General features: G+C 38.9%; 1 protein-coding gene across 7 annotated transcripts in view; it reads right to left on the minus strand.

Moving 5' to 3' along the window:
- Positions 1-27,167, minus strand: part of grid2 (glutamate receptor, ionotropic, delta 2) — a 460,579-nt gene that overhangs the window by 189,109 nt on the left and 244,303 nt on the right. For 6 of the 7 annotated variants that reach the window (XM_044111473.1, XM_044111478.1, XM_044111477.1 and 3 more), the window contains one exon: positions 14,189-14,476. In XM_044111473.1, coding sequence (XP_043967408.1) covers positions 14,189-14,476 — 288 coding nt within the window. Of the gene's footprint in view, positions 1-14,188; positions 14,477-15,809; positions 15,860-27,167 lie in introns of those variants that run through there. The other variant, XM_044111479.1, reaches the window with a different exon arrangement.

Raw genomic sequence — 27,167 nt, forward strand, 5'->3', positions numbered from 1 at the left:
TTTGCAGGTTTCAGTAAGTTAAATTTAAGGCTTTTTAATTAACTTTAACGACCATTGGTTCATACACTGCATTCTGAGTGTATGAACCAATCAGAATGCAGACTGCCAGTGTGGGTCCCGCCCTTCTCCCCCAGGCCTGCAGCACTGTTGGTTTGCGGGAGAGATCTGACGTAATGAGACTGCTGAGCTGTGCAGCGTAAGAGCTGGAAATAGTTTAATGAGTGTAAAGACTGAACTTCAGGTTTCTGCCGTTAGAGCCGTTGTAACCGCTAGCTCTTCCTGGCGGTTGGTTCGCCACGCATCCGGACTGAGAGCCACTATACAGTTGTCCCAAACGTGTCGCATTGAGATCAGTCAAGTTTTTTCTTTTTGTATGCTGGATTGTTCCTGAGGTGGATTCCTCAGTCCAACGCTGTTAACAGTTGCAATGGCGAGCTGAATGGGAGTGTCAGAAAGTGTGGGAGGTTCTTAAAGAGAAAGCGGCCTCTTCCAAGGCATCATCTACTGCTATGATGCAAAGTCTCAAAGTTATTTTTATATGTACAGGATGTCATGAAAACTAGCAGAATTACTTGATTGTGTGAGAAAATACCTCTATAAGCATGGAGAGCACATAGTGCTATTTTATAGCACAAATTAAGAACAAAATCTCACTCATTGGTGTGGCATTATGCAAATATAGATAATGTTGGTAATCTCAAAACACAAAATGTAGACATACTGAATGTCAGACAATGAAGAGAAAATTATAATAATCTATATAAATATCTCGTTTCAACTATATATTCTCTGCACTACCTTTTTTTCACCAATTGAGCTTTTTTCTATTTTAATTTGCTTTATTTTTGTGAGCGGTACACTATGTCTCATTCAATAAGCTATCCATAAACATGTTTATTTAGCAAAACAAAACAACAGTTGGTGTAGAAATGGGCAAAAATATATTTGACAATGGGGAGTTATGAAGATCAAAAGATAAATCTATCAATAAATTGAAAAACCTTTTAAGATATCTGCAACCTGTTTTGTTTTGGTGTTAATGCTGTTTGTTTTGTCTTTCTCTGAGCAGCTAGCTCTGGTGATCGTTACCCTTGCCTCAGGCATTTTGCTGTTCTGTGGCTCACAGGCAGTGATTTTTAGAAATAAAGATTTATCCTCACATGGAACGCTTGGCATTTCCAGCAAGCCCAGGTCAAAAGCATTCATTTCTCAGCTGAAATTCTGACCAAGCGTGTTTAGGAACTAAGATCTAGGTGAGGAATTTACTGCGGTTGTGTGTATCTATCCCCATATGGGGAAAAAATAAAGTTTTAGGCCTTGAAGCATCACACATCAGTTATGTCCATTGCTTTAAATCCTCTTCACGTTAAAAATCCATCTCCTTTCACCTTTTTTCTGCTTCATTTTTCTTCTTTTTCCCTCTGTTCACTTCCTTTTACCTCAAAGCCTCTTGGCTTCAACCTCCTGGAGTCCCCACAGACAGCTTAACAAACACTTGTAAAAACCCAACACTCTATTATAAAAAGCTTGGCACCTTTCAGGTGAGCATGACCTTTCATATTTCCTAAAATCATCTCTAGTTGCCCATACACTGCTGTGCACCATCAACCTGTCTTTCACACAGCTAAACTGTATAGACTTATAATTTTTCACCATTTTCTCTGCCCCTTCATCCTGTAGTCAGTTTATTATTTTTTTAAGTAATGTTTCTCTGGCTTTATTGCACCCAAGTTGCTCAGAGTATTGCATTAGTATTTGTAAAAAGCTGCAAAAATGCATTTTAGATAAATGCTTACTTAGGCCAAATAAACTGCACTATAATTAAGCATCCACTGGATCTTTGTGTACTCCTTTCTGGTTTTTAGCTTATATAGCAGCACTACATATTAGATTAATTAAACTAGCGACCACTTTCACCACATTTTCATCATATCAGTCATTATTATCTTCAAATTTAGCTAATTAAAATGTCTCTCAAATTAATGAAATCCTTTTTAGTCAGCCCACATTACAACTCACTGACCATTTTTTAATACATACAGCACATTGTAAAAGTATTAATCCCAATGAATGCCCTCTTTGCTCAATCTTTCAGATTTGATGACAGATGATGTCCTGAACTTTATCTCTGACCTACTTGGTCTTCATAGCAGTGTTTGTTACCAATGTTCTCAAACACACCTCTGAAGCCTTCTCAGAAAACTTGCATTTATAATTAGATTAAATTACAATTGAGGATGTTGTGTACAATTGAGGAAATCTTTTCTAAAAATTTGACCTGCCGATACAGATTTCAGTTGTTTCTAATTTCTCGCTGCACATGTTTATGCTATTTTATTATAACACTCAAAGGGTAGAACCTACACTCTGAGGTAAGAGGTTTTCAGGAGTTGAGGTGGTTTTGTGTTTATCTTTTTCTGTCCTTTACACCCCACCAAATCTGCTACAACCTTAGATACCTGTGCTTTTTTTTTTACTTGATACATTTTCGTTCTCAAATTTCTTTTGTGCTTTGCTCCAAAGTGGAACCATTCAGAGTTAAGAATGACTGCTCTGCATGAAGTTTGAGGTTCTTTTATGCTTTATGAATGAGTGCTTTCTTTTGCTTCCACTCATCTAAGTTTTCCTTTATCATCATCTGTCTTTAAAACTCTCTCTTGGCAGACTTTGAATGCAAAGTTTCAATCCGCCCTTTAGTTTCCTGAGCCTCACATGTCTTTTCCAGCAGTATGTCTGGATTTTAGGATCATTAGAGAAGAGACTTAAATCAGATTGAGAACCTGTAAAAAGAGGTAGTGACTAGTGATAGCAAATGGGCTTTACAGTTTCAAAGATATGAAGCTAATTACTAAACCAAAATTGTAAAACTATCAGTGGAAACATTTATTATTTTTTGATTGATGCTCCTTTTTTGTTGTTCATTATATGCATGCTTGGTATGAGGGACTGCTGCAAAGTGAACAACACAAGCAAACGCCTGCTGTCATTACACGCTCTTACCGGAGGTGTAAATGCTACGAGTCAATGACTATGCCATCTGGTTGGTCTCCTTAGACAGAAAAAGTTTTAAACTAATGTGAAGAAATATCTGAGCTAAATGTCCTGTTTGATAACTATAATCAATTGGACTGCATGTGCGATTTAACTGAACTGACTTTTTCTATGCCTCAGTATATAAATAAATCAAGTTGAATTACATTATAATTAATTATATCTTTTGTGAAATGACTGTCATTTACCACCATAAACCTGTCCTTGGTTAAAGGAAACAAATTTTAAATGTAAAACTATCACTGTCACAAATAATTTTTAGCCCTAAGTTTATAGTTGTGTAAATGCATCAATTCTCTTCACTTCCTTTATCCAAAAACAACTTAAAAGTGGACTAAAGAGGCATCAGTTAGACAACACCTGATGGACCTGCACAACTGTTGAGTAGAAAAGAAAAAAAAAAACCTTTGTGATCCAGGTTCTGTTATACAGGTGAGTAGTTTAAATCCAATAGAAAATGAGGGAACTATTAAGTTGTATTGAGGTACAATTCAATGCAATTTTATAGCACCAATTCACAACAAATGTCTCAAGGCTCTTTACAAAATTAAATCATTTAAATTTCTGTGGTTTCTTACTCTAGAGAGGAAATGATAACTATCGGACAGCTCTCTTTAGGTATTTTTTCTCAAATTGTCATCAACTTCAGCATTACTGACATCTTAGTTGGTGCAGTAGTGACTCTCTATGGGACTGACTGGAGACAAAGAAGAGCTAAATGGGCAGGCGTGCTTGTGAAGGTTTGGCAACGGGGGATTCTGCACACCTTTCTCCTCAATCCACCTGGCTAATGTCTGCTCCCTGGCTAACAAAATGGATGAACTGTTCCTTCGCAATTCAATAAACTCAGACTTCCATTGATCTGCCCACAGTTTCACTGAAACCTGGCTCGGTGAACACACCCTGGAGAGTGCACTTCTAATGCTGGAGTTCCAGCTGCTTTTAGCGGACCGGAGCAAAGAGCTCTCAGGGAAAAAGATAGGAGGTGGAATCTGCCTTTACATAAAAAAAGGCTGGTGTACATTCTTTATAGAATGCAAGGCCCTTTAATTCACAGAGGGAGTTCTCCTCCTTTGTTTTGGCCAATGTTTACATCCCACCACAAACCTGCACATCAGAGACTCAAAAAGCAGCTCACTGAGCTAATAAGAGATGTGGGAAAACATAGCCTCTTATTTTTAGGGATTTTAAACCTCTCCAATAAACTTCCTAAATACAGACAGAATATCAAGTATCCAATCAGAGACAAAAAAACACACAGATAAATTGTTACACAGGTTTAAAATAAAAAATTATACCATATTGTCAACAGGGATACTTTGAGGCATTTTTATCATTGTCTGCTTGGTCTCCTTCTGAGCTACAGGTAGAAATTTGAAACTTCTAAGCCTGTTGGATAAGACTGTTAAGAAGTGGATGGAGCAGTCCAGCAGAAGTTACAGATCTGCTTTGATTCAACCCATCGGAATGTTTTTAGAGCTTCAACCAAATATTTAAACAACAATAAGCTTTTGTTCACTTCACAGCTGTGTTGGCTCAAGCAAGAGTCACACAGCAGGAAGGATCAGGCCCTGTAAGCAAGCCAGGAGCAAGGTGGCCAAAGAGATCAAGGCAGCTAAGAGAAGCTATAACAATAAGCTAGACAGCAACTTCTTAGCAGATGAGCCCACATCTGCTTGAAATGATTTAAAATGTTTTACTAACTACTGGAACACATCCTCTTATCAGAATCAATGAACAGAATCTTTGTCTGACAACTTTGACAGCTTCTACTGCAGGTTTGAAAGGCAGCTGTTCACACCTCCCGCCAACCCGTCCACATCTCACTCCTCGACAAAAGTTCCCGGCACACCAACCACCCTATTCTCCTTAGATCCCCTGCCTAGACATAAGACCTCGGAGGAACATGCTAATTTGCTCTTTCAAAATGACCTGTCTTCTCCTCGTCCCTCAGAGCCTGTATTGACCGACTAGCCCTAGAAATCTGAGTGAAGACAGGTATCTGAAGCTCTGTGAAGTTTCCTCCTGCTTTATCTTGGTCCCCAAGAAATGTACCATCACAGGGTTAAATGATTCTAGGTCTGTCACACTGACAGCTGTGGTTATGAAATCCTTTGAGCAACTGAAGGACATTACAGGCCCCCTGTAGTTTGCCTTCTGGTAAATGATGCTGTCAACTTGAGTCTGCACCACTTCAACTACCCAGGGACATGCAGAAGGATGGACCTCAGCTCAGGGTCAATATCTAGACAGACATCTTTTAACCAGGGTTTTTGCAGGTTTCAATAAGTTAAATTTAAGGCTTTTTAATTAACTTTAACGACCATTAGAAATGAACTTAAAAAGCAACAAAACCCCAGGAACATCATATAGTTGAGTTTATCCCAATCTCAGTTTCAATGGTTTTGAGTTGGGCATTTTTTTTTTGTACACAGTGACAGAGTAAACTGGGGCTTATAGAATCTATAGGATCACAATGTTTTGTCTTTAAAAGTGTAGCAAATTCCTCATTTTGTATTGTTACATTTTTAGTGTTTACCAGTTAATTACTAAAATGTAACTCATTCAAGTAGTAAAAAAGAAAAACAAATGTTAAAATTTATTAAAAAATAATTTTAAGTAATTATTGTATTTAGTTACAGTACTAATTAGTTGATCTCATTTAGCACAGAATGAGAATCAGTCCAGAACAGTGAGGTGCGGAGGGACGTCACTGTGGGAATCCCAAACGGAGGGAATCCCAAACAGTTGACATGGCAACTGAGAGTCCGGTGGACATCGGCGGTGATATGTGGAAATGTTAATTACTACTGTATGTGTAAAGGTCATTTTTATATATGTTTATTATATGTGGTTATGTTTCTTCACTTAAAATGTTAACTACGAACAAACATAATTCACCTCCAAATCACAGTGCAGCAAATAGAGCGGCTGCTCCCGCCGTCTTTTATCAAAGGCCTTTTCTTTTTGTTATGTCTTCCATTGCTTAAAATTAGTCCACAAACTATCACTGCTGCTTCTACATCGTCACCCGTGTTTGATTATTCTAAATTTTTACTGGATGTTCTTCTGGAATCAGGATTTTTGTAAGTGGAATCGGTTCATGTGTGGTGTGTTGCTCCTGCCGTGTTGGCCTCACACACGAACCACTGTTGTACTTTTATTGGCTCGTGTCGTCTGTGGTCACAAAGGTTTGAGAAATCGGCCGACAATTCTTAAATCGTGCCGTGTGAACCAGACCTAAAACTCACAAGCCCTACTCCTCTCATCTCGTCTTGACCACTGCCCTAGCGCTCTCTGACTCTGGTTGTTATGGTACCGTTTACATATCCCTTCAAAATAAGATACAGATGCGTCACAAAAACGAACATTTTACTTTTGTGAAAATTTTAACGACTACTGGGAGCCCTAAGCTTGTTTCTCTGCAACCAGACAGTCCCATCTGGGAGTGATGAGAGACAATGACACCCAAAGTGTTGCTTATGCACAGGGTGCTTGGTCTCTATGTGGCGAAGCAGTTTGAAGGCTTCATTGCCTCATTAATGAGCCGGTCACCATATCAAGCAGAGCGGGCTTGGAATGTGGGAATCACCTTCCAGTCTGGGATAAATTCATTCTCCTGTCTCTGGGCCTTTTCCCCTTCGCAAGGAAACTTTCCAAAGACATCTGATCTGTTTCTTATTCATTTTGCTGCTTGTGGGCTCAATGTTGGTGCGCAAGACGTAGCAGAGAGAATCTGGTTAAAGGATTTTCAAAATGAAAGGTCCTCCAGACTCAAATAATGCATAAAACAAAAATATTTAATTATTTCTTGTGCGGCCTGGTACCAGTTGGTCCACGGACCGGTACCGTTCCGCGGCCCGGGGGTTGGAGACCACGGCTTTTTAGTACCAACCACAGGGTGAATATATTCATATAAAATATTATATCACTACATATTATTTTTCCATGATGACAGGTGAGGCTCTGCCTCACTAACCTCCTCAGAGGTTAGTGAGGGGAGGCATGTCACTGCCAGAACAGTGTACTATCTAGTATGAATTAAATGAGATTAAGACCTCATTTGCATGGGATGTCACAATTTAATGTTTTGCTTCCATATTTAATGAATGAACTTGGGCTAAAATATTTTTAATTGCTGATGATAAACTAACACACCCACACAACTTTTATGTAGTGTTTAATCGACAAAATAAAGGTATATTTTAAAGTTTCTAAATATTTTAATACACGTTAGCTTTAAGAAAATAAATTGCACTTATTCATTATGTATTTTAAAATGAAAACACAGGGACAATTATTAATGATGCATTTTAATTTGATGTTTTGTTCAGCTAAATTATTTTTCTACTTCGCCTCAGGCCCTTAGTGTCATTGATAAAAAACTAAATAGTAAAAGAAACCTGAAAACAGAGTTAGTGTAGCACTAAATGGCAACCTCTGCTGTGTGGCCAAAGAGTGCACCATTTCCTCTGTCAGATGGGATTATGGGCAAGGTCACAAAGCAGGTAATAAAAGCAGTCACTCATGTTTTCAGGTTTTGTTTGGAAAAAGAACATAAAAACACTGAAAAATAAAAAAACAGCAAAAAAGTGAAACACCTGAGTTGGGAACAGGAGAGACAAGAAAAAGAAGCAGGGATAAACTGTGAGAGTAGCGAAAGAGATGGGGTAGATTGAAAACATGTGTTCTCAGTGTCCGGGACGCACCAGTAGAGCTGAAAATAAGGACTGGGACAGTTGCACTGTAGCTTCATTTGAGAGGACACACTCGACCGTCTGTTCTCTAAAGAACTCCTTGTACAGAGACAAGGCCTTCTGGGAACATTGCTATCATCTTAAAATACCCTCTCCTTCTTTTACTCCATTTCAAATTCTGGTTCTCTCTCTTTCTCTCACTTTCTCTCTCTCTCTCTGGTGCTCTCAACTCTCTTCTCCCTCCTTGAGCTGAGGGTGAGGTCATTAGGGAGAAATGGTGATATCTTTAAAGGGCCTTCTGTGGCTGAAAGAACACCATTGGCAAAACCCACAGGATCCAAGTGATGAATCAGTGGTCACAGAGCACAGAGGGGATATAGGAATTTAAGTGGGGTTACAAATGTGTGTGTGCATTCATGTATATGTGTCTGTGTCTATTGTGCAGATATTAAGGCTAAGCGACAACACATGGGGTAAATTTGGGATTTAAAAGTGGTTACTAAAGGCTCTCTGGAGACGGACAAAAGGTGTTCCTAATTTTACACTTGATTAGTTGAAGTAAAGGTCAGAGTGAAAATCCTTTAGTGGGAAGCTTAAATAAATGTTGGTGATTCAAATCCAATTCTAAAGAACTTAACATTATGGTGCATAATGGAGTGTGCTAACTTTGGTGCAAAAGAAATACAATTTTGTACTGAGAGCCTCTGCAGATTACAGAACGCATAAGGTCAGATCATTGCAAAAGTACTCATGCCCCATTCATCTTTTTCACAATGTCATGTTATGACTAAAACTGCCTGGACCTAAAACCAATTGAGAATCTGTGGCAAGACCTGATGTCTGATGTTCATAGACATTCTTTGCTCATACAGAGAATAATGGACAAAGATTTCAGTCTCAAGATGTGCAAAGCAGGTAGAGACATAACCAAAAACTTGAATTTCAAATGAACGTTGTACAGATTTTTGCTTCTCAAAGGTGAATTACTTTATGTTGGTGTATCACATGAAATTTTGAGTAGATTTCTTTCACTTTATTGTTGTTGCCAGACAAAAATCTAAAAAAAAAGTTGAGTTTTTTGCGTGGTACTATAGATGGCAAAAATGGAAAGGTGATTCACTTGGGGTACTTGATTCACAGATAAAATGCTTTAAAATCTGCAAAATGTTAGTCTGGAGAAAGCATTGCTAAACAAATCCAATGCAGAGATCCCATTGGAGATCAATGCATACAATTGTGTTAAATGACTTCAGTAAGTAGTATGGTGCTCCATTGTGGCAAATGGAAAATCAACAAAAAGGAGAAAAAAAGAGCATCACCTGAGGCAGAAAACCATTTCATCACTTTACAGCTGAAACTTTTAGGTATGCTATTCTTTTCTCCATCTACTTTTGAAGGCCGTTACGGTTAGTGTTTTCCATTAGCCAGCAAAGCAACTACACTTACATCAGTCATTCAAGTGAGATTCAAAATGTAAAGTGTTAGAAAGCTTTAACCCATCAGGAACACTGGGCCAGCAGTGGTCTCACCTGTATAACCCAGTTTATTTTCATATGTGCAGTTTAATGGCTAAAACCAATCACACTCTCATTACTGGCATTTTCTGTTGCACAGACATGAACTTCTATGAGCAACATTGTTAAAGGTAACCTTTGATGAGTTTGAACAATTTTGGATGATCCTAAACGATTATATGAAAGTACTGCAAGCCCACAATTATTGTAAATATAGTCACCTAAGAGCGTCAGCAACTTCAGTAATACAAAGCTCCTGCAACACTCTGCACACAGTTTACATATCTGTAGGCTAGGATAATAAATCCATAACGATGCTTCAGAGACTCGATGCAAAATTAAACATGTTCTTTTTCCTCCACTATTGCATGGTAAGCTAATAAGCGTGCAATAATCTTTCCTCCAAAACCATATTCAAGTCTTCTATAATAAGAAGCAGTTTCTAAAAGAACAATAGCAACTTTCAGGTTTACCTGTGTATAACTGAGTGTACACATATAGAACTGTTCTATTAAGGCATTGGAGGCTAGTCAAAGAACAACAGTGAATAAATGGTGTAAGGACAACCAAGAAGTACACAAGGACTAGGCTTAAAGTAATAGAAACACTTCAAACAGGGTTACTTTATAAAACATTCACACTTGCTACCCAATACATTACTTTACAGTTGTTGTTGTTGTATTTGTATTTTTTATTTTTGCTACCAATTTTTAGGTGTACATAGTGCAACACACAAATCTGTCCTGTATGGAAGAGAAATAAATATGAAGCTATTACATGAGCCATATACAGGAAAACAGCAAATATGAAAAAGGTGCTTAGGTTGGAGCTTTGAGCTTTTTAGCCTACATGCAAAGTCATATTTGTTTCAGTAAAATAACTCACATCATCCTAAATATCATCATCCAAAGAGGCATGTTATCCCTTGGCATGGACAGAGTTAATTAAGAATCAGATAGGAGTTCACCTTGAAGCAGACAATGACTTTAAACACACACTGCCAGAGAAGTATATGTTTAGATCAAGCCAAGTTTAGATATATAGGATCATTCATATACAAGGTAATCCTAAGATCTTTACATGATGTAATACGGAGGACATAAAGAAAACAAACCACAAGTATAAAAGTATTACCAAAAGGAAAAATATGTTAAAATACAGATATTAAAGGCACAAAAGAAACTAATGTTTCAAATAGTTCATTAGCCAGATTGTTAGAAAAAAGGCTGCAGTGAATAAAAATATTTTTTGTCTTGATCTTAGGGAACCAACAGGATTACAGGTAGTTTGTTCCAGAGTAGAGTATAGAAACTAAATGCTTCTTCACTTTGTTTTGCTCTGGTTCTGGGAATGTTGAGTAAACAGGTCTATGAAAATCTAAGATTTTTACATAGTTCATATTTGGACTGGAACTCAAAAACCAAAAGCCAAGGCCCTTCAGTGCTGAAAAATCTTTCTTTGACAAATAGGAACTCACTATAGTGTTAGGAACTTTTATCATGATCCATGTTCCTGGTGTTGATCAGAACTCTGACATGAGCTTTCAGTATTATCTGCTGATTGATATATTATTCATTTTTACACAGATCAGTAAAGACACTGTTACAGCAATCCAATATACTAAAATAAAAGCATGCAGCATTTTTTGTGTCCTGTTTTGACTAGATTTTTTAAAATTTTGATAATGTACTTTAGAAGACAGTGAGCCCATTAAGTATTACACTTTGTGTGCCTGCTAAAATTAAGATCTACGTCCAGAAATATACTCAGCTTCCTTGTATACTCTGTGTTCTGTGAGTCTCATTAAGCACTGATCTTAAACCTTGCATTTTCTTCAAATTAGAAACACTGGTTTCTTCCAAAGCATTAGTGTATTGTTGGAATAGCCCAGTGAATTGAAAATATGTGGAAAGACTTAAACATTTAAAAAAGATAACTTGGCAATCATTTCAGATATCATAGTTATGTAAAGCTGATAACGACCTAACCTAGAAGACATTAAAATACAAATGCAGTAAAATATGTTTTTTGAAAGTGCCGACTCTTTGGGGTAAATTCATGTCACTTAAGTTTTGAAAATGTTACGATTTATATTTGTAAACATTTTAACCATGACTCATTTTATTCAAATTCACAATAATTACCAACTTTGTTTCATCATATCACTTACAATTCATATAAAAACACAACAAAGTTTTTGGTTGAAACCTAGACATTTAGTCTATACTTTTATAGTGAAAGCAACCCACCTAATTGAGATTGACCATGATGGAGAGTTGACACCCTGACAGGACTGTATTTGAATTCAGTTAGTTGCTTTGTTTAACAAAGAAGATATTCTGCCTGCACTTTTGTGATCCAATTTCAATTTTGAACTCAGGGAAGTGTGGAGACCAACCTCAGAAAGAACACAATAAATTGGACAGATAGATTAACAACATGCTGACGCACCAATAGGTTTTGAACAGGCATCCACATTAACAAAGGCAAAATTATACCGTGTAGTGTGACACTTTCGACTAGCACTAGGGCACATAATAAATGAGACATAGGCTGTTTATAGCCTAATGTTGAGGTTAATGGCCTGGAAAGAGAGACCAGTGAATGAGAAATCATATACACAAGCAGGCAAACTGGCATGAAACTGAAATACACACACACACACACACATACAGTATATATATATATATATATATATATATATATATATATATATATATATATATATATATATATATATATATATATATATATATATATATATATATATATATATATATATATATATATATATATATGATTACAACCTATGACTCAATGCCACACACTTGGATCATCGAATGCTTAGAGATGTACAACATCAACAGGACCTTGAGAGCCTTCATTGCAAACTCAATGCGGATGTGGAAGACCACCCTTGAAGCCAACTGCAAGCCACTTGCACAAGTATCCATCAAATGTGGCATATACTAAGGAGATGCGCTGTCCCCGCTACTGTTCTGCATAGGCCTGAACCCCCTCAGCCAAATCATCAACAAGACTGGCTACGGATACCGACTCAAAAATGGAGCCAACATCAGCCACCTCCTCTACATGGATGACATCAAGCTGTACGCCAAGAGCGAGCGAGACATCGACTCACTGATCCACACCACCAGGATATACAGCACGGACATTGGGATGTCATTCGGACTAGAGAAGTGTGGTCGGATGGTTACAAAGAGAGGGAAGGTCATCCGCACAGAAGGGATCTCACTCCCAGAAGGAACAATAGCAGACATAGAGGAAGGTTTCAAATACCTGGGAATATCACAAGCAAATGGCAACCTTGATGAGATCACAAGAAAAAGAGCCACAACCAAATACCTTCAACGAATAAGACAAGTCCTGAGAAGCCAGCTCAATGGCAAGAACAAGATCCGTGCAATAAACAGCTATGCCCTACCAGTAATCAGATACCCTGCAGGAATAATTAGCTGGCCAAAGGAGGAGATACAGGCCACAGATGTTAAGACCCGGAAACTACTAACAATGCATGGAGGGTTCCACCCCAAATCCAGCACCCTGAGACTCTACACGAACCGCAAAGAAGGAGGCAGAGGACTAGTGAGTGTGAGAACCACTATCCAAGACGAGACATCCAAGATCCATAGATACATCAGGGACAAAGCCTCAACAGACAATGTGCTCAGTGAATGTCTCAAACAATGGGGAACAGAAGCTGAGGTGCCGGAGGAACCATCATGGGAGGACAAGCCCCTGCATGGGATGTACCACCGGCAAATAACCGAAGTGGCTGACATCAGAAAATCCTACCAATGGCTGGAAGGACTGAAGGACAGCACAGAGGCCCTCATCATGGCCGCCCAGGAACAGGCCCTAAACACCAGAGCAATTGAGGCCCAGATCTACCACACCAGACAAGACCCAAGGTGTAGGTTGTGCAAGGAGGCCCCTGAGACAGTCCAACACATAACAGCAGGGTGTAAGGTACTGGCAGGGAAAGAATACATGGAACGACACAACCAAGTGGCAGGCATAGTGTACAGAAACATCTGTGCAGAATATGGACTGGAACCCCCAAGATCGAAGTGGGAAACACCCCCGAAGGTAGTGGAGAATGACCGAGCTAAGATCCTGTGGGACTTCCAGATCCAGACAGACAAAATGGTGAGGGCGAACCAACCAGACATAGTCGTGATGGATAAACAACAGAGGAAAGCCGTTGTGGTGGATGTGGCAATACCAAGTGACTGCAACATCAGGAAAAAGGAGCATGAGAAACTAGAGAAATACCAGGGCCTAAGGGAGGAACTGGAGAGGGCCTGGAAGGTGAAGACCACAGTGGTGCCTGTGGTCATCGGGACCCTCGGGGCAGTCACCCCCAAACTGGAACAGTGGCTACAACAGATCCCAGGAACAACATCAGACATCTCAGTCCAGAAATGTGCAGTCCTAGGCACAGCCAAGATACTGCGCAGAACCCTCAAGCTCCCAGGCCTCTGGTAGAGGACCCGAGCTAAGAGGAAGAAGAATCACCACCCGCGGTGGGTGAGAAGGGAATTAATTTATTATTTATATATATATATATATATATATATATATATATATATATATATATATTATTGTGAGTAAATATGGTCATATGATAGCACCAATCCATGTCTAGATGTATGTTTTGGAGAGACCAAGGTTTTAGACTTCACTATATTGTTAATAATTTATTAGAATCCTTCCCTGCAGGGAGGTCACTGATACCATTACACCAAATGAAAAAAATAGGTCACATTAACCCCACCTCTCTAAATTAGAACAATTACGTTGTGCTCTGGTAATCATTAGCCTTACAATATGTAGTCTCTTATTGTTGTGGAGGGAAAACTTAGCAATAAAAGACAGATAGGTGAGAAAAGTTAATCAACTCACCAAAATCGGAATCATAGAAGAGAACGAACTTCTGCCAGCTGTATTCAGACACCACCTGCATGATAACTTCGTTGAGGAACACAGGTGGGCGAACCATAAGGGTGTAGTCGTCAGCTCCGGGAATACGACTGGTGGGTGGACATGTCGAGCGAGGCGTTCCCACTGGAGAGCGCTGGATATAGAGATGGGGTATATGCATGGCATCGGCCAGTGTTTGAAGGCTACCTGCTGACATGCAGCCAATAGAGCTGACCAGAGCCAGGATACCCCGGTTCATCAGCTCACAAGCTAGGTGGAGGGGTAAGGAGAAAAGGAAAGGAGAAAACAAGAGAAGAATAGGTTACTTTATATTCTACTATTACACATTTTATAGCACAAATTGTCATGTTTATTATTTATTTATGGTAATACAGTATGTTCTCCTTCTGCGGTTTATCACATTGTAGCAGCCACTTGAGGAGGAATGGAAAGCCTAGCATTTAGTTTTATGTTGTTTCCACAAAGACTAGACATGTGATTTAAAGCCTTAGGTGGTCATAATCTATTCAAGCAGCCCCAGGTAAACAAAAGATGTTCAGTCCTGTTTGTGGTCTAGTTCACTCTAGATTGACTAGCTCTTACTCTGAGATAATAGACTCAAGAGGATAACTCTGTACTCGGAGTACAGACTCTGTACTCCGAGTTCAGACTCTGTACTCCGAGTTCAGACTCAGAGTCTGTACTCAGAGTACAGACAATGGACTGAGGACTTAGTGGACTGGTGCCAGCAAACCACCTCCTGTTCAATGTGGAGAAAACAAAGGAGCTGGTGGTGGATTTTTGCTGGTGTAGACCTACCACACTGACGCCAGTAAATATCTAGGGATTTGACTTGACATACTTGAAATAGTAGACACTTAGAAGTGCCTGGGTGTTCACCTGAACAACACAAACTGGGCTGGACCGATAAAAATGGTGGTCTTTACAGGAAGGGCCAGACCAGATTCTCCATGCTGAGGAGGCTGAGGTCTTTTGGAATGGAGTGGGCCACTACTGAAGACTTTTTTTTGACTTCATCCATCATCCATCTTCTAGTATGTTGGAGTAGCACAGCCCCAGCACCAGAGAAGTTTAGCTGGGGGGTGCATTGGCTAACAAACCTTTCTGTAACTTCTCAAATAAAAATAACCATGTTTATTAATACAAAATGAACAAGGTGACAGTGACGTGTAAAATGCTGAGTAATTATGCTCAAATTTGCATAAGCGCTGGCTCATATGCGGTAGAAATCTAAGAATCTAATGTTCCCAACCTCTGAAGTCTATTTCTTTAAATGCAAACTCAATCCACTCAAGAGTAGCAACATTACTCAAAAGAAAAAAGGTACAGTGCAGTAAAACTACTAGGTACCATGTTTCCCAAAAAGTTACTGAAGTATGTAACCAGTACAGTACAATCCACCTTTGAACATAAATAACAAAATTAGTAGCCTGTTCTTGTTAACAAGCTTAACGTGATATCACCTAGTCATCGATTAGCAAACATTACCTGGATCCAACAGCATTACTCAACTCACTCGGTCAGTTAGGGGGGGAAAACTGCAAAGTTCTTTTCTTTTTGCTGCCATAATACTAACACTCACCAGTATGCCGCTCTGCATAGCAGCAGCACGTCTCCTCTGCACGTGTTAAAACCGGCGGGGCCGCGCAAGAGTCTAAGCGCTCATGTTGCGTTTAAAGGCGGCTCCGCAAAACACGTTATCACATGTCAATGGATTGAACTGTTGTAACGGCTGAGAAAAGTACCGCAGAGAGAGGTCATACATACGGGGAGCGCTGTATGTGTATCAAATCGAAATAGGAATAGTAGTAGTTAGCCACTTAGAGGTAAAATATAATAATAAAAAAGCAGCTTCCAGACCAGGGTGGGCACAGCTCACTTTCTGAGCAGCTGATACCTGCCCATGTCGCATGGCCTGGAGAACCAACTTATCTACAGCTGAAAGCAATGGATAAGTTCTTCAGAAAGTCCAGTTCTGTCCCAGAATGCGCTCTCCACACAGTGAAAGTGGTGGGACACAGAAAAAACACCTGTCAAACTCAGTGGGCGGGATTAGAACAGCTTCTATATAAAACTCAGCAGTGGTTGCTTCAAACAAGTTAAGACAACTTCTTTGAAGTTTGTTATTACTCTGGGTCAGTATAACTTCAATACTGTCACCTTTTCTATATCTACAGAAAAAAATATTAAAACAATCATTTCATTTCTATATCAATCTAGAAAGGTTCAAGTGAGATAAGGAAAGGTTAAAGAGATTAACTAGGCACTAAAAAGCAATTATAAAACACAATGAGTTGTTTCAGATGTTCATTGTCAAAGAGAGTTGAGCAGTTTCTGAAGCTATTTTATCAGTGAGTGGAGACATGGATATGTTGAAAATGAAGGTCATTACATGGGAAACCAAATACTACAATAGAATGCTCTTCAACCTCTCACTATGACCCCAAATTATGATTTAAAGAGTTAAAGTATTGCGTCTTCTTGCTGGGCTTTATCATTAAATTTTCAGTTGTTTGTGCTCTACTGACTGAAGCTTCCTCATCTGAGAGACAATGTGTGCCAACCTTTTCTCCCCCCTGGGCTTCCGCTGCTATCAGAACACCTCTACCGCCTACCAACTCCCCTGTTATCTCTCTCCTTGTCAAAAAGAACCCCTCTGAGTGCATACCTTTCAGTCCCAATCATTTCATGGCCATTTTCATTTTAATTGCCCCACAGCACCACAGAATGCTCTGCGTTGTCCTCAGTCTGGAGTCACACATCCTCTCTTCTTCTTTTTAACACACTTTCTTCACAATTATTTCCATCACCACCCTCAACTCTTATGTTCGGCTCCTTACTAAGAAATATTATTCTCCCTCGTGTTCTGTTTATTTTTTTAACACCAGTGTCTACTGATTCAGTTGCTCATTCTGTTGCTATATTTTTCTTCTGATTTATACCCACTCTTACTTTTCTTTGTCCTCAGTTCAAAACTTCCAACAATCCGACCTCCCACATTCTGTCCTGATGTCCTTGTGCCTACTTTTCATCCCTCATCCATCTTGATCTCTATTTCACTTCCACTCCCGTATTGTTCTTGACTGTGTCCTTCACTGTTAAAAGTGTTACTTTACCTTCTAGTAGAATAAAATCTCATCACAGTGCCATTAGATAAAACAACAACAAAAAAGCAGTAAAAGATATTTTATAAAATGTGAAAAGAAAACACCTTGATTTACACCCTGGACAGTCTCAATGTATATTAGCACTTGAAAATACACAATAAACACTGTTTAATGCCACTGGGAGTATTCTGTTGACAGTGCAGAAATTGAGCCAAAAGAAAGAAAAAGAACAAAAAAGGAAAATCCAAACAATATCTCAAAGAAAGCGCTTAGGGAGACATTTATGGTGCTGAGAAAGGCAGAAAAAACATTGCATGTGTGCATACATGTGTGAAATCAAATGAAATTTTATCTGTATATCACATTTCAGCAGCAAGGCATTTCAAAGTGCTTTACATCATAGCAAACACAGAAACACAATGCAACATAGAATCAACAATCAAAACACGACATTAAGCCAAGTTCCATCAATAAATTTGTAATTGATTACGTTTCAAATACAATTCTAAGCAGGTGGGTTTTTAGTTGAGATTTAAAAGAAGTCAGTGTTTCAGCTGTTTTACAGTTTTCTGGAAGTTTGTTCCAAATTTGTGGTGCAGAAATGATGAATGCTGCTTCTCCTTGTTTGGTTCTGGTTCTGGGGATGCAGAGCAGAACCAGAACCAGAAGACCTGAGAGGTCTGGAAGGTTGATACAACAGCAGCAAATCTTTAATGTATTGTGGTGCTGAACCATCCAGTGATTTGTAAACTAACAACAGTATTTTAAAGTCTATTCTTTGAGCTATAGGGAGCCAGGGTAGGGACTTTAAAACTAGTGTCATGTGCTCTATCTTTTTGGTTTTAGTGAGAATGCGAGCAGCAGCATTCTGGATCAGCTGCAGCTGTTTGATTGATTTGTTGGACAGACCTGTGAAGACACTGTTGCAATAATCAATGCAACTGAAGATAAACGAATGAATGAGTTTCTGTAGATCTGGCTGAGACATTAGTCCTTTAATCCTAGAAATGTTCTTCAGGTGATAGAAGGCCGACTTAGTAACTGTCTTTATGTGGCTCTAGAGGTTCAGGTCAGAGTCCATCACTACTCTCAGGTTTTGGGCCTGATCGCTGGTTTTTTAGTTGTAATAACTGAAGCTGTGCACTGACTCCAGATTGTTCCTCTTTAGGTCCAAAAATAATAACTTCAGTTTTGTTTTTGTTCAGCTGGAGAAAGTTTTGGCACATCCACACATTTATCTGTTCTAAGCATCTGTTCAGTGACTGGATGGGTTCTGAGTCTCTTGACTCAGAACCCATCCACATGAAAGCTACTAAATATGACAACTCCTTTAGATGTTAGTTTGCACAAAAGCTGTATATCTAAAATCTCAAGTTAGTTTGTGAATACTTTCAAATTGTCAAGCTGTGTTTCATTTATGTTCATAGCAACTGCAGAAAAGCTTTTTCTGAAAAAATACTCAATGTATCAGTGTTATATAACACGTTAAAGTGAGTGCAGTGATGAGCAGTATTCACTGTTTCTGAGAGCACTGAACTCAGTAATGCTGTTTCTTTCATAACATAGATGAACTGAACAAAATTGTCACTGGCATAATTTCCCAGCTCTCTGTTTAGAGGGAAACGAAGGATATAAACTTTGCATCTTTTAGGCAAACTGTTACTACTTCATCCAGAAAAGATTTGCAACATTTTGTTTAACAGGGAACAGCTTGGTGACCTGTGTGACCATTTTCCTAGCATATACTACGTTGTGGGAACTGACTGCTATTTAAGAGCCCAAAGCCTGGACACCGGAAGAAGTAGTGCTGTGTTTTGGGTTTGTCTTAGGACTATGGCGTGAATTTAGCTTAGATTCGGTTTAGCTTTCAGCATGTACTGGAAATCATTAGATTAAGGTTCCAGGTCAGGGTAAGACTACGGAAATGAATGGAAAAAATGGAAACCAATGCAAAGTCCTTGTGAAGATAGAAAGACACACAATATGTTCATGTATGCTTGCACATGCAACGTTCAGGCTCTTTCCACAGTCACTATTTCTCTCAGTGGAAACAAGTTAATGATATGTGTGGCTCTTAAATTAAACAGATCTAAATAAGACAGCAAGGCACAGATCGTGAATGGTACACAATTTTGTAGTCAATATGCTAACTGTTCAGTTGTCACTCCAACTATTATTTTAGTGATCCCTGGCTAATTTGGAATCAGTGTCTTTAAATAAATGAACACAAAAAACTGTGCTTATAATAGCCTAAATATTGTAAGGAACAATTTTCCATCAGTCTAAGCTGAACAACGTTAGTTCAGTCATCCATTTCCCTGGACACTGATGTAGAAGATTAATGAGTCTAAGTGAAAGCAGTTTTAATCTAAATGGCCACTCCATAAGTCCACATTTTTAGGAATTAATTAAAGTGTAACAATATACGATTAAAATCCACTAAGTCATAGCATATTTCTTAGTCATAGTGCTTATTCTTAAAATCAGTCAGTCTAGGATTCAATTTCTGTTCAGGAGTAACTTAATAATTAAGCCCATACATGCCTTGGGGGATCTAGGAGAGGAAAATTGCATCTGTGGATTTACATTCGGTGTGAATTGCTGGTGTGTGAGTCTGCATTTCTCTATATGTCAGAGGTGACTATGCCAGCCGTCGTTGATGAAAGACTTTGTGCAGACTCCACTTCCACATTACAGTGGTCATGGTAACTAATGCTAGTCTAGCTATAGTGAATTAGCTTAGCATTATCAAGACTTTGGCTAATAGAAGGCTTTGCTAATCCGCTATTTATTAGGGCACTTTGGAGAATTAGTGCCCTCATCCCCTCTACATCACACACTCTTTATTCTGTGGGGGGCTTCTAAGCACTCAGCTCATTAATACTCCTTGCTAATGACTTAAAGGACCCGTTGCGTTAACACAGGCCAACTTTACATCACTCTGATGTAGGGAACAGTATACTAAGAGTAAAAATTGAAGGGGAAAACTTAGTAAGCGCAAAATGAGAGGGTAGTAAGTTTGAAATATTTGATCGTACTTAAGAGATAAAAAAATACTTGTGTTTCAAGACTTTGGAAAGTGCAAATATTGAAATAATAGATACGAAAATCCACAACAGTCCTCTCTCCCATTTTGTGTTGCAAGATCGCATACACAGATTCTCAATGTTATGAAACAAAAATCACAGCTGTGAATGGTGACTGCACTTTAAGCACAAAGCAAGCATGGACGTTAGGGCAGATATTTGTGTAAGACTGCAAACAACGTGAAAATTTAGCTGCTTGGAATCTTTCACCCATCATCTCACTCAGCTAACCTCCAGTAACGCCAACCACACTGCAAGACCCAACACAAACACATTATCTCTCTTAATGCCGTACAGATGGATTCTAAGTCTTTGCAGGGTAATTCCCAGTAAATAAGTAAAGATTTGTCAAGTGGTCATGTCGAGGTATTCATTTAAAGAATGCCAGTCAATCAGGTCAACATGTACACATCAGCATGCTTCCACTGACTCTTAAAGAGGTTCATCTAATTTGTACATTTATTTGTTCTTAGCGTATCGATTTTTACAATCAGTTCTGTTCCTACTTTTTCATGACATGTCCCACATCATGAATGCAAGACATCGTGCTTGCATTGGTTTAAGCACATTTTCAAAAGTCAAAACCAGGAAGTCAAGCTATTTTTTATTTTTTTTACCCATCCAAGGGGTCTTTTGTGGGCTCTCGTGTCCCTTATATGAAAGTAGGATGACAGGAAAGGAGGAAGGAGAGGGGGGAAGACATGCAGAAAATATCGTCGAGTCTGGAAGTCGAACCCGCGAAAGCCGCATCGAGGACTCAAGGCCTCCAAACAGGGGTCGCGTTATCCCCTATGCCACCACGGTAACCCCGAAGTCAAGCTATTTTAACATGTTTTATATGTCAGCATGTATTACACATTTGTCTTCTGCAACCAAGCATGCTATAGGGACCCTTCTCCTGCTCGTCATTCTTTCAGAGTAAATGAACTGCAAGCACTTCACTCGCATTCGGGTGTGACTGACATTTTTTATGCTTCTCTACTGGCAGTTCTCTTCCCTCCACTCACTGAGACCAGCCATCCACTCGTTATCACACTGAGACATTGTCCTACAGTTTCTCTGGCCTGGTGACCTACCGTGGAAATTAGAGGGAAGGGAGCTGGACTTGAAGCAAGTAAATCAATACCTGAGGAAACCAATAAAAAAAAAAAAAAAGAGTGTGTCCATAGCCTCAGAACATCTGTGAAGTTAAATACAGCGAGAAACTGAAAATATTTTCACACGGATCACAGAAATATCCTGTCTTTTAAACTTTCTGATTTCACATATTGCATGCACTACCCGTAACAGGTTTCACAGAAGAGGCTAGATAACCAAAAATATAAACTTCAAGTACTAAGGAACAGTAACATGGTATGTGTCATAAAAGGAAATTAGCAGCAGACTACATTCATTGTTTGCAAAGTGCTAAATAGGTAGAAATTTACCAAAATCCTTTTTACACAATTTTACAAGGCACGGAAAAATCTCAGTCCATACGACCAGCAGGTGCTGGTGCAGCTTAGATGATTCCAGGGCAGACTGGCATGTGGGACAACCAGCAATTTCCCCAGTGGGACGGTGTATTAGTGGGCTGGTTGTTTATCCTGTGGAGAAGCTGTTGTGCTCGCTGCCTAGTCATGCAGGCACTGTTGTTTAGCAGCACTACAATGCCGCAAACAGCAACATATAAAATGTCTTACTTTTAATCTGCTTCCATCAGCCACACCTGCTCAAGAGAGGATCTGAAAACACATGAATGAGTGCTACAGGTCAAGGCTGCTGACAATGAAAACCTGAGATCAGAAAAACTCTTCTCATAAAGCCCGCCCTATAAAAACTAAAGACTCGACAGTCATGAAAAGGACAAACCACCTAAAAGCTACATGAATGAATTCTTCTCCATTTGTCTCTCACATCCATCAGACTGACCTGCTTTGCAATGGCTTCAGCACATCATCCAGGGCTGACCTAAGGTTGTGTGACCCTGGAAATGCCCCATGTTGATAGCCAGTAAACAGTGTTCCTTGCGAGCAGCATTACTGATGCTTACATTTGATATTTTTAAAAACGTTTTGCTCTTCGAGAGAACTCCTTCAGTGTCTAGCAATGACACATCTTATGAAAATATTCAAGCCATTTGTGTTTACCGAGAGCTATGCACGAAGGAGGATGATGATGTGATCGGCTGTGATGATGAGAATTGTCTGTGTGTGTGGCTGTATCTTCAGTGCATAACGTTGATTCAATTCCCAACAGTTTTTTTTTCTTGCACATTTTTCTAAGCATCATTAATAGCAAAATAAATATAAGATGAAGGCCTGAGTATCAACTGGGATCTACAGCCTAATCCTTCTGTACCACCTGTTATGTGTGATGTTTCCTAAACAATTGGAATGTAAATTGGAGCAAGTGCTGTATTTTTCAGTTTTTGAATAATTCAATTGCTCTTAATTTTCATTTGGTTTAATTAATATTCAACAAACTGAATGGAAAATCAACATCGTACCATCACACTTCAAGCAGATAATTACATGCGACCAGCCCAATCAGAACACTCAAGCAACAAGTTACCAAAATCCTACCAGAGCCAGGACTGTATATCCTACCATGTTTAAGATTTTATCTCCATGTCTAAAGACTTATGCTGCTGGGTGAGAGTGAGGATGACCTACTTGTGTCTGTGAATTGTTTTGTGTATTGCTCTAGATCCACAGATTCAATCTGCTGCTACACTCTGTGAGATACACACTGCTAAGCATCGAACGGCAGCATGAGATGCTTACTCATACTGCTGGCGGGCTGAAAATACGCCCTACTCTATAAATGCCTCACTGTGTGTCTGTGTGGATTTGTTGACTGCTGTTTGCTGCTATACAATGCTTGAGGGGAACTAACTCTTGAATTAATGCGGTCAGGGACACAGAATATGTTAAAGACAGCTTGGCCTTCTTTTTGACTTGATTTTCAAGAAATTTATCAGCGTCACTCTATGACTGCTGACTATTCTATTTGATTAAAAATACAAAATCAGTGATTTCTTGCAAATATAATCTGTTCCTAATCCTTAACTGCCATTTGGCTCCATTCCTTCTACAATCTTCTCACTAACACTTAATGGGCAGATTACAAACTAAAAGTGGACCACATGTAACTTTTTTGCTTTTTGTCAATTTTTTTATGAGATAAATACACCCTCTCCTGTCTTTTAAAGAATTGCTACCTCCCATTAAAACTTTATTTGGTACACTCAAATATTCATCAAAATTCTTCCAGGTACTGAATCCATTTTTAATAGAGCTACCAGAAGAACACCCGAGCACACATTTTTATGTTTCTTTCTTGTTTTATTGTTATTTCTTGGAAATATCTTAGTTATGTTTCTTTTTTAGACAGCTTTTAATTTCATTCTTTTAATTTTTGTGTGCATCTTTTCCATGCTACGTTATTCACTTAAATACGAGAGATCTCTACTTCATAAGCGACTATTGTTAAATCCAGAATTTTACTGCACTCAAAATAGAGCTCCTACTTTCCATCATCCTGGTCTCTATTAGCATTTTCCTTTTCAATACCCGCTAATCCCTTTTTCTTTCACCTTCGACCTTCTATCTGGTCTCAACTTGTCCCTTAACTGTGTCTAAAATTGGTGCATTTAATGTAAAACAGTTAATTTTTTTCCTTCATTAATCTATCCTTTTATTCATCTGTCCATCAACTCAATTATGTGTTAAATCCAATTAAATCATATCTTGTGCAGTTCCCCTCCATCATTAAAGCCCCTCACCCAACCTTGAGATCACTGCTTCCCTGCTTCTTAAAATTCTGCTCCTCTCTCCAGAAAACTGCCAGCCATACTACTGTCTACTACTTGCTTTATTTATCCTTTAAGTTAATATGGAGCACTCTATAAATATGACATCTGACATCTTTTAAACACTTCCAGTGCCAAAAACAAATAAAAAGGACAACAGTTTCAAGTGATCAAATAGTTATCAATCCACAAGATATTTATCATTTTTATTCACAATCTCAACTTTGAGATTCAAAGTGGATTTTTCTTTCAAAGTATTTTTTTATGTTTCATAAGCCTATTTTGTTCTGATCTAAGTTTTAGAAAAGAAATGTATTAATTTCTTAGCAGAAAACTGAGAGAACATCTGCCCACCTTTAGTATCTTCTAATGTTCTTGCTGTCCTGATCTTGAAAACATGATCATCCTCCTCCTCACTCACCTCTTTTCTTGTATTTTTCTTCATCGTTTCATTATAAATTCAAAAAATGATTAACATCTTCTCATATGTCACAGATGTTTTATTGAATTTGGTGGCATAAAATGTTTATATCAGTGATGTGCGGTGAGTTTCATGGCTGGTGAGGCACCGACTTAATCAAAATCATAAGACCTCCTGCATGTTATTGTTTACATACAGAAATTTTGCGCATGTGGACAACACAGAAGGGCAAAAAGACTATACTTTCACATGCCACACCTGCCTCAGCTTCCTCCCCTGACCGCACGTCACTGGTTTATATGTACTTATATGTAGCTACAGTGACAGTTTTATTCACACCAAGAGAGGATCCTTTAGGGGAGTACTAATTTTCTCTCTCTCTCTCTCCCTCTCTTTCTCAGTGAGAGAAAATAAATACTCCCCTTATAAGAACCTCTCTTGGTGTGAATAAAACTCACTGCTTACAGTTCAACAGTTTATCTTCTTTCTCATTTCGTCTTTCCTTTGGCTATTTTTCCATCCTCCCTCAATCCTTTCAGAGACCTGACATCTTATATTTCTTTGTGTCCCAACTCAATCCATTCTAAAGTCAAGGAGATGAACGTGTCACCTGGGAAAAAACTGTGCTTCTCTGTTTACGGCTGTGGGGCTTTTATTGCTATTGCTTCACTAGGACAGAGGTATGCCCTTGTCTGGTTTTTCTCCATCATATCTTTACACTTGCTCTTAGATTCTCTTTTGCTTTTGGGTATTTTGTCTAAGATTTGGCTTAACAGTTTATAATATCAAGAGAAGCTTGCCATTTTTAAAATGTTGCTACAACTGTGATTGTGCAGCTTAACAATCTGTATGAAATGCAACATTACTCTGTGCAACTTTTAACTTGTTAACTGTCAACTGTCAAAATGATCAAAAACGTTAAAGTAAATGACCTTTCCTTGTATGGAGCTTTATCTAGACTCCAAAGTGCTATACACTACTTTCAGTCATTCATCGATTCACACACACATTGGGGCCTCTGACCACCAGCCAGCAAGGCAGATGAAGTGTCTTGACCAAGATAAGAGTGAGAAATGAGAAGTTGGTATTTGATTCCCATGCAACCCATGAGTTTCAGGATGAACTCATAACACCATCGCCTCTAAAGAAGGTGTCCTTAACAAGGATATACCTAAATGGATTCTGCTTCCTGTTTACACTTTTGAGAAACATATTTAGCTGTTCAACTGAATCCCAGGTAAATGCTTCCATCAATGATATTAAAAATCCTAGCTCTTGTTCTCTTGTCTGCTGTTTCCCAGACTTTTTAAGGTGTTTTTAAAAATCTATTTCTAACTGGCTGCTGATTTGCCTTCTGCATCCTGGTTTCATCCAAATTAAGACAAAAATAACAGCATAATGCTATTGGTTATATTTTGATCATATTTATTAGAAGAACCCGCATGTCTTCAAAAAATGTTATCTTCAAATAGTGAAAAGAAAATCAAGTACTGAATACTTTTTGTAGAATGACATTGACTACAAGTATTTTTTCTGTTTAGCTGTAAAAAAAAATCCCCCTTTTTATCCTGCATTGATATGCATGAAGACAGAAGCTTGGTGATTGATGAAAAGCTAAATTAGCTGCGGTTGAGATCATAGATCTGGACAAGGGGTTATAAATGATTGGATTCAATAGAAAATTATTTGAAAAAAGTAAGAAAGAAATAACTTTTTTCATCTCAACAGAATAATTTAGGACATCCATTTCATAGGGGAAGTAGAGATGACAAGAGGAAAAAAGGACAGAGAAATGTTTCAACCATTGCACTGTAGCAAAGAATTCTAGAAAATTGTGAGAATCAAACCTTGTAAAGAACATATGCAGACAAATGCAAATCACCATGCAAAAAAGACATATTAATCATTAAGACACCGAGGGGAATTCCATAATGATGCATGACTCTATCAAAGTTCCTCCAATAAGAATAAAATTCCCTACTTCCTAATTAGCACAGGTGAAACTACTGCAAAATGACAGTGGGCATGCATACATTTTAGCAAATTGTTACAGTGTTTAAATGTGTGTGTGTGTGTTGGCACGTGCGTGTGCACGGGTGTACACACATTTATTAATGAATACACTTCAGAACATCCATGCACTCATCCATCCATTTTCTTCCGCTTTATCCAGGGTCGGGTCATGGGGTTAGCAGCTTCAGAAGGGAGGCCCAGACTTCCCTCTCCCCAGCCACTTGTTCTAGCTCCTCCGGGGGTATCCCAAGGTGTTCCCAGCCAAGAAACATAGTCCCTCCATCGTGTCTTGGGTCTTCCCTTGGGCCTCCTCTTGGTGGGACGTGCCCGGAACACCTCACCAGGGAGGAGTCCAGGAGGCATCCTGACCAGATGCCCGAGCCACTTCATCTGGCTCCTCTCGACGTGAAGGAGCAGTGACTCTACTCTGATTCTCTCCCAGATGCCTGAGCTTTTCAACCTATCTCTAAGGGAGAGCCCAGACACCCTACAGAGAAAACCCATTTCGGCTGATTGTATC

This window comes from Gambusia affinis, linkage group LG03 (assembly GCF_019740435.1).
Source record: "Gambusia affinis linkage group LG03, SWU_Gaff_1.0, whole genome shotgun sequence".
NCBI lineage: Eukaryota > Metazoa > Chordata > Actinopteri > Cyprinodontiformes > Poeciliidae > Gambusia > Gambusia affinis.